The sequence below is a fragment of the Polypterus senegalus genome, chromosome 9 (assembly GCF_016835505.1).
Source record: "Polypterus senegalus isolate Bchr_013 chromosome 9, ASM1683550v1, whole genome shotgun sequence".
In the NCBI taxonomy this organism is placed as follows: domain Eukaryota; kingdom Metazoa; phylum Chordata; class Cladistia; order Polypteriformes; family Polypteridae; genus Polypterus; species Polypterus senegalus.
This window is the reverse complement of record NC_053162.1, coordinates 11,022,062-11,036,329: the sequence shown is the minus strand read 5'-3', so window position 1 is coordinate 11,036,329 and position 14,268 is coordinate 11,022,062. Positions and strand designations below refer to the sequence as shown.

At 44.1% G+C, this 14,268-nt stretch overlaps 1 protein-coding gene across 2 annotated transcripts in view; it reads left to right on the top strand.

Annotated features, from left to right (window-relative positions):
* adgrd2 (adhesion G protein-coupled receptor D2) overlaps positions 1-14,268 on the top strand; it is a 452,918-nt gene that overhangs the window by 131,646 nt on the left and 307,004 nt on the right. For both annotated transcript variants that reach the window (XM_039762694.1, XM_039762695.1), the window contains exons 9-10: positions 1,454-1,565; positions 5,835-5,969. In XM_039762694.1, coding sequence (XP_039618628.1) covers positions 1,454-1,565; positions 5,835-5,969 — 247 coding nt within the window. The remainder of the gene's footprint in view (positions 1-1,453; positions 1,566-5,834; positions 5,970-14,268) is intronic.

The following is a 14,268-nucleotide window of genomic DNA, read 5'->3' as shown; positions in this document are numbered from 1 at the left end:
CTACCCTGTAGGGGCCCGTGGTTACCGCCAGGCGGCGCCCCGATGCCGGTTGATCCCATGCAGTCGCCGGCCGGAGCTGGAGCCCGGCCGGGACGCCTTGGAGGACGAGAGGAGGGCTTGTGCCTCCTCCACACCGCGAGGGGGCGTCCGTCCTGGTTCTGTTGGGGACCACGGGTACAGGGCATGGAAGCCCAGCCCTGTAGGGGCCCGTGGTCACCGCCAGGCGGCGCTCCGATGCCGGTTTATCCCGTACGGTCCGCGGCTGGGGCTGGAGCCCGGCCGGGACACCTTGGAGGACGTGAGGAGGGCGAGTGCCTCCTCCAGACAGAGTGGGGGCGTCCGTCCTGGTTAAGCAGGGGCCTCGGTACAGGGCATGGAAGCCCAGCCCTGCAGGGACCCGTGGCCACCGCCAGGCGGCGCCCCAGTGCCTAATTATCCCGGGAGCCCGACACTTCCGCCACACCAGGAAGTGCCGGGGGGAAGACTTTATGTGGCGCCCGGAGAGCTGCCAGGAAGGCAGCCGACACTTCCGCCACGCTGGGGCGTGGCCAAGGAACAGATGGCGGAAGCACCTGGGGCTCATCCGGGGCATTATTTAAGGGGCCGCCTCCCTCCAGTCATGGTGTGGAAGTCGGGTGGAAGTGGACTGAGCAAGAGGAAGGACTGGAGGCGGCCAGGAAGGCACAAAAGACTGTGGGCCTGGACTTTGGGGAATTCGGGCGAGAGGGCACTGGGGATGCACGTGAGCACGAACTGTAAATACTGTATATAAATAAATAGTGTGTGGTTTGAAAAATGATGTCCGTCTGTCTGTGCCGGGGCCAGTGTTCACACTATCTATCTATCTATCTATCTATCTATCTATCTATCTATCTATCTATCTATCTATCTATCTATCTATCTATCTATCTATCTATCTATCTATCTATCTATCTATTTAGTGCCTTTCATATCTATCTATCTATTTTAATTTGGTTTTTTTCACTTGTTTTTTATCTGTCTATATATAATTGTCTTTTCTATTTTGCCTTTCTATCTACTATAATGTTTTTCACTCCCTGTCGATCTCTTACACGTTGTCTTTATTTCGCTATTATTGTTTCATTCACTATCGTGTCTATCATGTAGTGTCATTTTCAGTTATGGTGCCTTTACTGTGGTCTTCCAGCATCAATGTACCCCTTCAATGTACCAGAGGACGTCTCTTTTCTATCATTTTTCATGCCTTTTCTTATAAAAAGCTCTTAAGAAAACATGTGTGGTGGGGACATTATTTTTTTTTGTAAAGTGTTTTACTCTTTTATGCTCTCACTGTTTCTTTACAGCAGTCAATCATCAAACGTGTGATTAAAAAACAATTAAAAGCTGACTGTCAGTCATCAAGTTCTCCATTGAATCCCAGTGCCATCGGTTGCCTGTTATTGATTTTCGTAAACATGTTTTGGTTTTTCAGGTCGTAAGTGGTCCCATGACTGTGGTGCAGAGCATAGACAGAATGGCTGCCAATCTTAACACGTTAATGATGACCAAGCGAGGAGAAGTGGTGCTGCAGGGCAAAAATATCAGTATGTTGACATCTTCTGTTCACTCGCCTTTCAAACCTTTTCAGTTGACATCAGAACTGTTGTGGGGTTTCTTTTGTGCTTTGAAAATGAAGAGATCTGAAATAAAATCCATTGCTTTGTGGGTCAAACTGCTCAATTAACTGAGTTAAGTTGATTGGAGTTCTTCAGTTTTTATTATATGGGGGCATTTGGAATGAGCAGGGTGACATAAAAATGAGATCAGCTGCACCGATGTGTATTGCCTGTAAAAGCCTGACCCCAAAGGAGAATTTTTTTGAGAAAATACCAGTAAACCCCCAATTCGGAAATCCAAGAATGGTAATCACTTTCTGTTCCATCCGATCTTTGGAGGGTGGACAGATCATGGAGGGTGGGGAGCGTCCTGGGAAAGTTTTCATTTAATTAAATAAATATATTTGTACTAAAATTAACCAATTTATTAAAACAAAAACTGAAATTGAATTGTTGTATCATTTAAGTCCTTAATGTCTTTGAGTTGCTGCACTCATAAGTAAAAAAATATTGGAGTGCAAAGGGTTTAAATGAAGTAAATTGGAAACAAAAAATTAATAAAATGGCAAATTCAACATAGTTAATCAAAAATGTCCTTATAAACGACATTTTTGGTAAAGATGGTTTCCTGTCCTTGAATCAGCTCTCCCTGGTATGGAGTAGTTAAAACGTTCACTTTAACGTCACACGAACGCCGGACTCTTCAAAAGGCAACATAAAGTTCTCCACGTCCAATTGCAGGCTCAGACAGGTAAATCCCTACAGGTTGTGTTGTTTGGGCGCCAGCTGCTGACTCTGGGAAGCCGCTGGGTTTGACTCTGGGGCACTGAGGTGCTATGTGTGTGTGCTTTCGGCGCCACCTAGTTCCCTGATGGTGACGGTGGCGGATTCGCGTGCTGAAGTGACCATGGCGGTAGATCCCGGCTTGGAGATCTACATTACTAAACGAAGGCGGCGGTTGTATTGTGCACGGCTTGCTTCTGGTGTCTGGTATCCGTGCGTATATACAACCTTCGTTTAGTAATGTAGATATTCACCAAAATGACATTCATTTCTTTGTTGTTTTATTGTGTTAAATTGTGTCCCTCTGTAATGCCATGGCGACCATACTGCATTTCAGCCAGGGTGGCCAAGGGGATTCAGATGCCGTTGATGTTTATTTTGTTCTTTTTAAGAGTGGAGAAGAATGTCAGGAGTGATTTGAGACAGATGGGTATCAGCAAGAGTGAAAGGGAAGGTTTACAGGGCGGTAGTGAGACCAGCTATGTTATATGGGCTGGAGACAATGGCACCGGAGACAGAGCTGGAGGTGGCAGAGTTAAAGATGCTAAGATGTGCATTGAGTGTGACGAGGATCGACAGGATTAGAAATGAGGATATTAGAGGGTCAGCTCAAGATGGACGATTAGAAGACAAAAGTCAGAGAGGCAAGATTGGGATGGTTTGGACATGTGCAGAGGAGAGATGAGGGGTATACTGAGAGAAGGGTACTAAGGATAGAGCTGCCAGGGGAGTGGAGCAGAGGAAGGCCTAAGAGGAGGTTTATGGATGTGGTGAGAGAGGACATGCAAGTGACGGGTGTAACAGAGCAAGATGACGAGGACAGGAAGAGATCGAAGAAGATGATCCTCTGTGGTGACCCCTAACGGAAGCAGCCAACAGAAGAAGAAGTGTTGATTACTTAATTTCTCCATGTCGATGTCTATTGTGTTGTCTTTCTTGTATTTTGTAAGTGATTAAGAAACCAAGATCTAGGCCTTTAATGACCTCTTGGGCACGGCCATCAGCGGTGTGTCTGTCTGCGGAGAGAGTGTCAACCTCGTCATTGAGAGGTTTACTTACCTCGGCAGTGACATTCATGTTATTTTAGAAGAACGAAGTGAACAGGACTGCCGCTGTTTGTTGGGCTGTATGGCCTGTTCTCATCTAGATTGTTCTGATGCTCTAAATAAAATAAGTAGTAACCAGCCTTTGCATACGCAGTAGGATTACAGCTGTCGTTGGTTAATGTGCAATCATTTTTAAGGATAATGATTTTAGAGATGTCATTGTCTGAGTGTCTGGGCTTGCAAGTGTCCTGATAAAACCAACATCCAGACCTTTAATCACCTCTTGGGCACGGCCATCAGCAGTGTGTCCGTCTGCGGAGAGAGTGTCGACCTCATCGAGAGGCTCACTTACCTCAGCGGTGACATTCATGTGACTCTGGTGACTCTTCCTATGAAGTCAGTAGATGGATTGGGAGAGCATGTGGTGTCATGAGGTCGCTGGAAAAGGGTGTGTGGCGCCTCCAATATCTCTGCAAAAGGACGAGGGTCAAAGTCTTTAGAGTCCTGGTGCCTCCTGCTTGTGAGACATGGACGCTGTCCAGTGACCTGAGATGAAGACTGGTCCTTTGGTGTCTCTTCAGAGAATCCTTGGGCTGTTGTTCACAGAGTCCCGAGTGAGGCACATGACCTGCATTGTGAGGGAGCGTCTGTTACGCCACTACGGTTGTGGCCAAAAGTTTTGAGAATGACACCAATATGAATTTTCACAAAGTTTGCTGCCTCCGTTTTTATGATGGCCATTTGCATCTACTCCAGAATGTCCTGAAGAGCGATCAGATGAATTGCGATTAATTGCAAAGTCCCTCGTTGCCACAAAAATGAACTTAATCCCAAAAAGCCCATTTCCAATGCATGTCAGCCCTGCCACAAAAGGACCTGCTGACGTCACTTCAGTGATTCTCTCGTTAACACGGGTGAGAGTGTCGACGGGAACAAGGCTGGAGATCACAATATCAGGCCGATGGAGTTAGAACAGCAGACCGGATGCTTTAAAAGGAGGGTGGTATTTGAAATCCTTGTTCTTCCTCTGTTAACCATATGGTTAACTGCAAGGAAACCTGTGCAGCCATCATTGCTTTGCTCAAAAAGGTCTTCACAGGAAAAGGGTATTGCTGCTAGTAAGACTGCCCCTAAATCAACCATCATCAAGAACTTCAAGGAGAGACGGTTCAATTATTATGAAGAAGGCTTCAAGGCGCCCAAGTAAAACATCAGGGACAGACCGATATTCTGCAAAAGGGACAGGGATTGGACTGCTGAGGACTGCTGGCGTCAAGTCATTTTCTCGGATGAATCCCCTTTCTGATTTTTATGGGGCATCTGGTAAAATGAGAAGGTGAGAGGCACTACCATCAGAACTGTGTCAGGCAAACAGTCAAGCATCTTGAGACCATTCATGTCAACCAATTAAGTGGGCTCACTCACTCACACAGCCATGAATAAAGAATGGGACCAAAACATCCTCCGAGAGCAACTTCTCCCAACCATCCAAGAACAGTTTGGTGAGGAACAATGAACAATCCAGCATGATGGAGCACCAGGCCCATAAGGCAAAGGTGAAAATTAAGTGGCTCGGGGAACAAAACATCAACATTTGGAGTCCATGGCCAGGAAACTCCCCAGACCTTAATGTCAATGAGAACTTGTGGTCAAGAGGCGGGTGGACAAAGAAAAACCCACCAATTCTGACAATCTCCAAGCATTGATTCTGCAAGAATGGGCTGCTGCCATCAGTCAGGATTGGGCCCAGAAGTTGATGGACAGCCTATCAGGGCGAATTGCAGAGGTCTTGAAAAAGAAAGAATGGACAATACTGCAAATATGGGCTCTTTTTATAAACTTCATGTCATTGTCAATAAAAGCCTTTGAAACTTATGAAATGCTTGTCATCTCCTTCAGTATGCCATAGAAACATCTGACAAAAAGATTGAAAAACACTGAAGCAGCAAACTTCGTGAAAACCAACACTTCTGTCATTCTCAAAACTTTTGTCCATGAATGTACGGACATGTGGTGTGTCTCCCAGGAGTGATCCGGCTCACAGGACCCCTCATTGTTGAGGACCCAAGCATCTGGACTAGGCCAAGGGGACGTCCATGTAACACCTGGCTGTAGCAGAGAGTTGGTCATTCTGGAGTTGCCAGCTGAGATCCCAAGCTGTTTTGTCAGGTGTGAAGTGTGGCAATGTGCTATACCAGTGCACGCTCCCCGACCCGACCTGAGCTGTCCTGACCGACCTGACTGTGTCCTTTTTGTAGCATGGAGACCCAAACTGCTCACAGTACTCCAGATGAGACCTCACCAATACTCCTTCTTTTAATTTCTTTTAATGAAGTAAATGACCAAAAATTTTGTTTGTTTGTGGCCAGGGTTTTGTGATGGTACCCCTCTTCACTTGTGCCTTAATCATTTCTTCCTTGTTGTTCAGAACTCCAGTTTACACAGAGGATTCTCAACGAAAACACCAGCAGCTCTGACTTTCATGGACCAAATTCTAACCAAGAGAGTGCAGTGGACTACATTTCTGTGCCTTCCGAACAGCTTGAAGAATTGAAAAGGAAAGGTATGCGTATCTCTATCTATCTATCTATCTATCTATCTATCTATCTATCTATCTATCTATCTATCTATCTATCTATCTATCTATCTATCTATCTATCTATCTATCTATCTATCTATCTATCTATCTATCTATCTATCTGTAAAATTAAATGTCTGTCTGTTTGTATGTATGTCCGCTTTTCACAAGAGAACCACTTCACTGATTTAGATCTTTTTTTTTTTCTATAATTCGCATGAACATTCCGGTTGATTTTGCGAGTTCTCTCATCACGCCAAGTATCAGAGTTTGCTTGCAGGAGCGATGTATTTGCGCTAATCCGAGACAGAGGCTGCGGGTCTGTTTTGTCCTGTTTCACTACTACGTGGGCAGAGCCATGAGGAACGGCTAGTACAGTATAAAATTCAATGTCTGTCTGTCCGCTTTTCACAAGGGAACTATTCACGAATTTAGATCGGGTTTTTTTCTATAATTCGCTTGAACATTCCGGTTGATTTTGCGAGTTTTCTCACCGCACTATGTATCATAGTTTGCTTGTGGTATCGATTTATTTGCGCGAATCCGAGAGACACGCAGTGGGACGAGACCCTCCTCACTCAAGCGCCACCCTCGGGGCGTGTACGTTACCTCTGCTTAGTTAGCAAATGAGAGAAAGACTTAACTAATTTAGATTGGTTTTTTTTCCTATAATTTTCTGGAACATTCCGGTTGATTTTGCAACTTCTCTCATCGCGCTATGTATCATAGTTCGCTTGCAGTACTGATTTATTTGTGCAAATCCGAGAGACACGCAGCAGGATGGGGCCCTCCTCACTCATGAAACACCCTCATAGCGTGTATGTTACCTCCGCTTAGTTAGCAAACAAGAGAAATACTTAACTGATTTAGATCTTTTTTTTTTTCTATAATTCGCTTGAACATTCCAGTTGATTTTACGAGTTCTGTCATCGCGCTATGTATTATAGTTTGCTTGCTGTACCGATTTATTTACGTGAATCCAAGAGACACGCAGCGGAATGGGGCCATCCTCAATCATGCACCACCCTAGAGACGTGTACATTACCTCCGCTTAGTTAACGAATGAGAGAAACACTTAACTGATTTAGATCGTTTTTTTTTTTATAATTTTCTAGAACATTCCAGTTGATTTTGCAACTTCTCTCATCGGGCTATGTATCATAGTTCCCTTGCAGTACCGATTTATTTGTGAGAATCCGAGAGACACGCAGTGGGGCGGGACCCTCCTCACTCACGCACCAGCCTCAGGTCATATATTGCATCCACTTAGCTAGCGAACGAGAGAACTACTTAACGATTTAAATTGTTTTTTTTTCTGTAATTTGCTTGAACATTCCAGTTGATTTTGCGACTTCTCTCTAAGCAGACTTTTTGCTTAGTTTACCTGAGGTCAAACGATTAAAGCATCTTAAATTATGGCTCGTGACACTAAATGGGTTGCGGGTTGCTGCCGTTCAGGTCGCAACTCACCATTGTATTCAATAGGAAAGGGTCACATGTGGTTTGTGAAGTGTCTTGCAATTGGTTGCCACACCGTTTAAGCAATCGTCATTGCCCCGCCATGACCTTTGGCTACGATTCTCCAAGAAGGATGTGACTGATGCCAGTGAATGTCCAAGGGATCTCTAAGACACTAAGAAGGGCAAGATTGGGTCATAAAAAAAAGTTTAAGAAACACTGGGCTAATAAATGAGATTCAGGGCAGAATGTCAATAAGAAATGATGGAAAGGAAAAAAGAAGAGTGCTGGGAACAAAGAAAATCATCAGAAACACCTCAGGTAGAAGATAACTAGGACAGTTTCTCCTGTAGGCCACACCTAATATCCAAAGTACGTTTTCAGCCTCACACTGAGCTCTGAGCAAAGTGAATGAGCAGCAGAGGAAATGTAAAGCAAGGCCAAAGTTAAATCAAGAGGTCTGCCTGATGCTTTATAACAAGCAAATCGCTAGCCAGTACAGAAACAGATGACATAAACTGGAAAGTACAAAGTATTTAACATTAGAATCCCTGAAGCCTTCGAATAAACTCATAATCCCAGGCCACCTTAAATTCCTTCGCACCTCTCTGTCTGCATCTTTTGTTTTGTAAATGTGCTGATCAGCACAAGCAGCAAGCAGCCTGCTATCCCATCACACCAGGAGCTGAAGTACTCCCAGCTCAAGTAGCCTGCTATCCCATCCCTGCCCTCGACGGAGCTCAACTCGGGCAAAAATCTCTCCCAACTTATGTCAGATTATCTGGGTGTGAGGTGCCTGGAGTTGTATTGGGTAAATAATATATCGTTATTTGGAATACATGCATTTCATGTTTGTTCCGTGTCTACAACGATCTGTGCAAATGTAGGATGACAAGAAATGCGAGGGAAGAAATGCTGAACACATAGCTAAAACAGAAACTTTTTCAATGTTATACTAATAATGACACGGTGTTATAATGTGTGAAGACTTTAGTCCAAATATCAAAAAAACAGTGTGCAAGAACCAGTAACAGCGTACTGCACGATAACATGCACTGAATACACTTGACTTGAGCATTCCTAGTTTTCATCATCTTTCTCTGTGTGTTTAGCATTCGTTTGCTCAGAGGTTGATGCGCTTGCTGCTTCCTGAGCAGCTCTTCTTTTCTCCACCCTAGCGGCCCGCTTCTTCTCTTCTTTCGTCTGGCATCTTTTCGCATTAAAACTGATTGTTATTTTTTGTGTTGCAATTACTTAGTACGTTTTCTTTAATTTTTCACTTAAGCTGGCGCTTAAGTCTTCACTCTGCCTCAAGAATGATTAGCGAAGGTGGTACGGAAAGAACAACGTCCGTACACATGCGCCACGTGGCCGCCCTGCTGCGCGCTGCCGAGAATTGATTCTACAATAAAATAAAATAAAAATAAACAGAGTAATAAAAATCATCACCCCGAAAGTGGGTAGTAGACGTCATGTAATATATGTGTACCAAATTTCAAGTCAATAGGTAAAACGGTTTGTGAGCTACATGTGATTTAAAATCCTGGACAGACAAACCAACAGCCACGGTGGCATATTATATAAGAAGATAGAACCAAAGTAAAATAATAATCATTCATTTTATATCTTACTGTCAATGAGTTACAAACCCAAGCTCAAATCGATAGCTCATATGTATTCTTGGATGGTGCAGGGGTAACGACTGCTGACTTATAGCCCCTTAGCTGCCTCCCATGCGCACGTGTGTGACAACACACATGTACTATACAGAACATCATTTTTGTCAGGTCATCTCCAAATATCAAATGATAATGTGTCTTATGCATTGTTTTTGGTTGTGTTATGTCTATGGTGTTAATGGTGTTACTCCCAGAGTTACTCTCTGTAGCAACTGACATTGCACGATTACTCATAGCATTAGTGCCCTGAGAAAAACAAAATGGTGCTTAAAGGCCAAGGCCAAACACCACTTCTGAATGCCCCCTGATTCCTCAGAGATCGCGGTCTGAAAAACCATCATGCATCTGTAATGGATATCAAGTCATGGGTTTGGAAATACCTTGCTAAGCCTTTGTTGGTCAACACCATTCACCATTATATCCACAGGTGCAAGTCAAGGCTTGCAAGGTCAGGCAAAGCAAAAGCCACACGTTACCAGTGTCCAGAAGTGCCACCAACGTCTCTGAGCTCGGTCTCATCTGACATGGAAAGCAACGCAGTGGAATTGCATTCTGTGGTCTAACAGGTGAAAGTTTTAAAGGATTTTTGGAAATAAAAGAGCTCTAATTTCTCCTGGCCAAAAGCGTAAAGGAATGCCCGAGGTATTATACAATGTCAGGTCCAAAAGCCAGCGCCTGTTATGGTGTGGCGTGCCCATGGCATCTGTGAGGGCAGCCTTAACACAAAAAGATATGTGCAAAGTCAGGAGTAACTAATGCTGCCATCTTGATGTTATCTTAGATAGATAGATAGATAGATAGATAGATAGATAGATAGAGTGGCAGATGACCTGGGACCTTGCCCCACTGGGACTCCTGGAACAGGGAAGGACCGGGAGAGGGGCAATATCTCCCCCGGGGTGAAAGAGGGCAGCCCCCCTGTTTTCCATCAAGGACCACGGATACAGAACTGGGAATCTCAACCCTGTGGGGGGTCCGTGGCCAACCCCAGGGGTGCCTGGATGGTTCCCAAGCCCTGTAGGACAGCACTTCCGCCACACCAGGAAGTGTTTCTGGAAGACCATCTCAGAGCACCTGGAGCACATCCGGGGCGTTATAAAAGGGGCCGCCTCACTCCATTCGAGGAGCCGAAGTCGGGAGGAGGAAGATGGAGCTTGCGAGAGAGGAAATGGACTGAATAGTCATGTGTGAGTTGGTGGAACCAGTTTGTTCATTTTGTAAATAAACATGTGTGTTGTGGACATTGGTGGCGTGTCTGTCTGTGACCGGGCTATCTTTTACTATATATATATATATATATATATATATATATATATATATATATATATATATATATATATATATATATGTTAGAATCTGTCATCTAGCATCTTGAGGTAGACAGTGTCCCAAGGCAGCTGCCTGCCCCCCATCCTTTCAGTCCCTGGCTGGGTTGAGATGCTGGTCATCTGAGACCATATATATATAAATATGAAATATAAAAATGAAATCCTCAAATGAAATACAACATCAATTACTACCACAGGAAACATATATCTAAACTCTGTAGTTTTGGAACTGATTAAAACTCCCTGCTTATTCCATTGGTAATCTTTGCTACGCTGCCATCTGCTGTCTGGTTAATCTTCCTACAATGTATATACAGAATCAAACGTATTAAATCCTGTGCTTAGAACTGCCAAAATTTAATAAGCACTTGGTACGCTGAGTTATCATCTCTTCACTTAAGATAAATAGGCAAACCTTTAAACTGGTACAGGAAATAAAGGTCTGGGCACAAAACATCAGAAATTGTGAGTTATGTTACTTTTTCAGAACAGATTTTTAAACCTCTGATAAGTTAAAATTTGCCTGGATTATTATCAAAAAATAACATCCAAATGTAATAAAATATATTTTTTCTTTTGTATTTGATTTTATTTAGAATTAAAATCCCTTTCTTATTTGCAATGGTGATGGACAGGTTGACAGACGAAATTAGACAGGACTCCTCGTTGACTGTGATGTTTGCGGATGACAGTGTGATCTGTAGTGAGACCCTGTATTGAGGAGACCCTGGAGAGGTGGAGATCTACTCTGGAGAGGAGAGGAATGAAGGTCCATAGGAACAAGACAGAATACATGTGCGTGAATGAGAGGGAGGTCAGTGGAATGGTGAGGATGCAGGGAGCAGAGTTGGCGAAAGTGGATGAGTTTAAATACTTAGGATGAACAGTACAGAGTAATGGGGACTGTGGAAGAGAGGTGATGAAGAGAGTGCAGGCAGCGTGGAATGGGTGGAGAAGAATGACAGGAGTGATTTGTGACAGACGGGTATCAGCAAGAGTGAAAGGGAAAGTCTACAGGATGGTAGTGAGACCAGCTATGTTATATGGGCTGGAGACGGTGGCACTGAACAGAAAGCAGGAGACAGAGCTGGAGGTGGCAGAGTTAAAGATGCTAAGATGTGCATTGAGTGTGACGAGGAGGGACAGGATTAGAAATGAGGACATCAGAGGGTCAGCTCAAGTTGGACGGATGGGAGACAAAGTCAGAGAGGCGAGATTCTGTTGGTTTGGACATGTGCAGAGGAGAGATGAGGGGTATATTGGGAGAAGGGTACTAAGGATAGAGCTGCCAGGCAAGAGGAAGGCCTAAGAGAAGGTTTATGGATGTGGTGAGAGAAGACATGCAGGTGATGAGTGTGACAGAACAAGATGAAAAGGACAGGAAGATATAGAAGAAGATGATCCGCTGTGGCAACCCCTAACGGGAGCAGACGAAAGAAGAAGTAGAATTGATTTGAATTCGAAGCTGTTAACATTCCACACAATCAAGTCAAACTTAAAGCAAAGTCAAATTCAACCCCCACCCAAGAGAAAGAGAGGAGAGCCAAAGTTACTCTGTTAAAGGAACAAGAAAAGAAGGGTCTCCTTTTCCTTTGAAATGGGAGCTTTGTTTTTTTTTTAAAAAAGGTTTTGCTCAGATCCTCTAAGTAAGAATTTGATTTTTTCCCAATTTCAAATAGTAAAGAACATCAGTTACCCACTGACTTAAAAGTGGTGGGCTGGGATTCTTGAAGTTGAGCAAGATAAGTCTAAATGCTAGTTGTGTAGTAAGGGCAATTACAGTTTATTTGTCCTTCTCCACTTTAAGACCCTCTGTGAGTCCCCCAAACACAGATATAAATGGGTTTGGGGTGATTGTGACACCGGGCATTCACAGATTTTTGTCCAAAATGATGTTCATTTGTTGCATACACAAAACATGTGATCTAATTATGCAGATCCAGATCGTTTGGATGACTTTGATTTATGCGGAGACGATTCCAGTTTGGTGCCGATTCTTCATGTCGTCGGTTCGCACACTTTTTCGATGGTCCGAGATTTTTCAGGTGATTTTCTGTGTAATAAACTTAATAAGTTATAGCGTAATGAAAATTGCATAATTACATCTGGATCACCCTATAGTCACTTCACAGAGCAATTTGCCAGCACATCGGAGCTGATCACTTCATGCCGTATACTTGTTGAGCAGCCAACTCATGACCACTGGCGCCCCCTGCAGCACTGCAGCCTCACTGTCCCTGGGATTCAGCCGCTGCCCTAGACTAGCCTGCCAGCGTCCCCGTTGGCCTCTGTGTGCTCATGTGCAGCCAGTTCAAGCCCAGTTGGCTCGGTGATTTTACTGAATTTCATCAATGGTGCCACTTGCACCCTGTACATATTATAATAGATTGTTGCAGTAGTTTTTTTAATAGTTTTTACACTTCATTAGCAGTGTGTAAAATGATCCGTGTTGCAGAAATTGTGATGCTCTTTGCATGAAAAAAAAATGTGTTCCATTTAAATTTCAACTTTTTGTTTTTGTAATATGTGATCCTTACTTAAAAAGTGCAGCAAAAAGTATTTGGCGCCCAGTCAATGCCAATGTCAATGGAGTCAATGGAGGCTCTGATCGGGGCGCTCGAGAGACTGAGTGAGGCGTCTGAGCGTCTGGGCTTGCGAGTGTCCTGATATAAACCAAAGATCCAGGCCTTTAATGACCTCTTCAGGCATGGCCATCAGCAGTGTGTCTGTCTGCAAAGAGGGTTACTTTCCTTGACAGTGACACTCATGTGACTCTTATGACTCTTCCTGTGAAGTCACTAGATGGACTGGGAGAGCATGGGGGGTCATGAGGTCATTGGAAAGGAGTGTGTGGCGCTCCCGATATCTCTGCAAAAGGACAAAGGTCCAAGTCTTTAGAGTCCTGGTGCTTCCTGTCTTGCTAAATGGTTGTGAGACATGGATGCTCTCCAGTGACCTGAGATGAAGGCTGGACTCCTTTGGTGTCTCTCCAGGAAATCCTTGGGTACCGTTGGTTTGACTTTGTATCGAATGAGTGGTTGCTCATGGAGTCCCAAATGATGCACATTACCTGCATTGTGAGGAAGCGTCAGTTACGGCACTACGGCCATGTGGCGTGTTTCCCAGAGGGTGATACGGCTGATAAGATCCTCATTGTTGGGGACCCAAGTGGCAGGACCAGGCCAAGGGGTCGCCCACATAACACCTGGCTATGGCAGATAGAGGGTCATTTCTGGAGAGTAGGACTGGACCACGTGTCTGCCTGGGGGGGTCACCAACCGGGATCCCGAGCTGTTTTGCCGTGTAGTGTACCAGTGCATGCTCCCCAACTTGACTTGACTTGGGTGCATTAAAAAAAAAAATGTGGCAGTTTAAGGGTTAAGATATTTTTTTTATAAATTGCAGATATGCTGAGTCTTCAAGACTGATCAATATTTCTTCTGGAGTAGAACAAGGTGGGAGGTGAGGAAAATTGGGCAGGTTCTGTTTAGCAAAGTTTCTACCTTGAAAGTATTGGAATAATTGTGTTGATGAGAAGCTGAACTTGAAGCGTAATTGTTCGTAGGCTGCAAGACATTATTAATGTACAGGTGTCTAAGTGTTTTAATCCCAGACGTTTTCCAACATGAAATACTGTGCATGTTGTAAAGGGTGGAAAAAAGGTGGTTGTCATGTAGAGGCGCAACGGATAAAAGCTTCTCTGTTGTAAAGTGCTTCCTACATTGGGTCTGCATTCTGAAAGAACAAAGGGCAATTCTGATTGTTCGTGTATTGATGATAATTTGTATTTACTGAAGCACTGACCAGGGAAAGTTAAGA